Consider the following 238-nt stretch of genomic DNA (forward strand, 5'->3'; position numbering starts at 1 on the left):
CTGCTGCAGCTGCTGCTGTTTTGTTGCTGCAGCTGCTGCTGCAGAGCTCAATTAGCCTGCAGCATTAGGTGCTGCACCTGCTGCTGTTGCTGCTGCTGCTGCTGCTGCTTCTGCTGGCTCTGCTGCAGCAGCAATTGCTGCAGCTGCTTCTGCTGCTTCAGCAATTGGAGCAGCATCTGCAGCAGCAGCATCTGCAGCAGCAGCATCTGCAGCAGCAGCATCTGCAGCAGCAGCATCT

General features: G+C 57.6%; 1 protein-coding gene across 1 annotated transcript in view; it reads left to right on the forward strand.

Annotated features, from left to right (window-relative positions):
* EMH_0085680 (uncharacterized protein) overlaps nucleotides 1-238 on the forward strand; it is a gene marked incomplete at both ends in the record, with an annotated part of 2,795 nt that overhangs the window by 257 nt on the left and 2,300 nt on the right. Inside the window, one exon of the mRNA XM_013494468.1 lies at nucleotides 162-236. Coding sequence (XP_013349922.1) covers nucleotides 162-236 — 75 coding nt within the window. The remainder of the gene's footprint in view (nucleotides 1-161; nucleotides 237-238) is intronic.

Source organism: Eimeria mitis, genomic scaffold (assembly GCF_000499745.2).
Source record: "Eimeria mitis Houghton genomic scaffold, Emh_scaff117, whole genome shotgun sequence".
NCBI lineage: Eukaryota > Apicomplexa > Conoidasida > Eucoccidiorida > Eimeriidae > Eimeria > Eimeria mitis.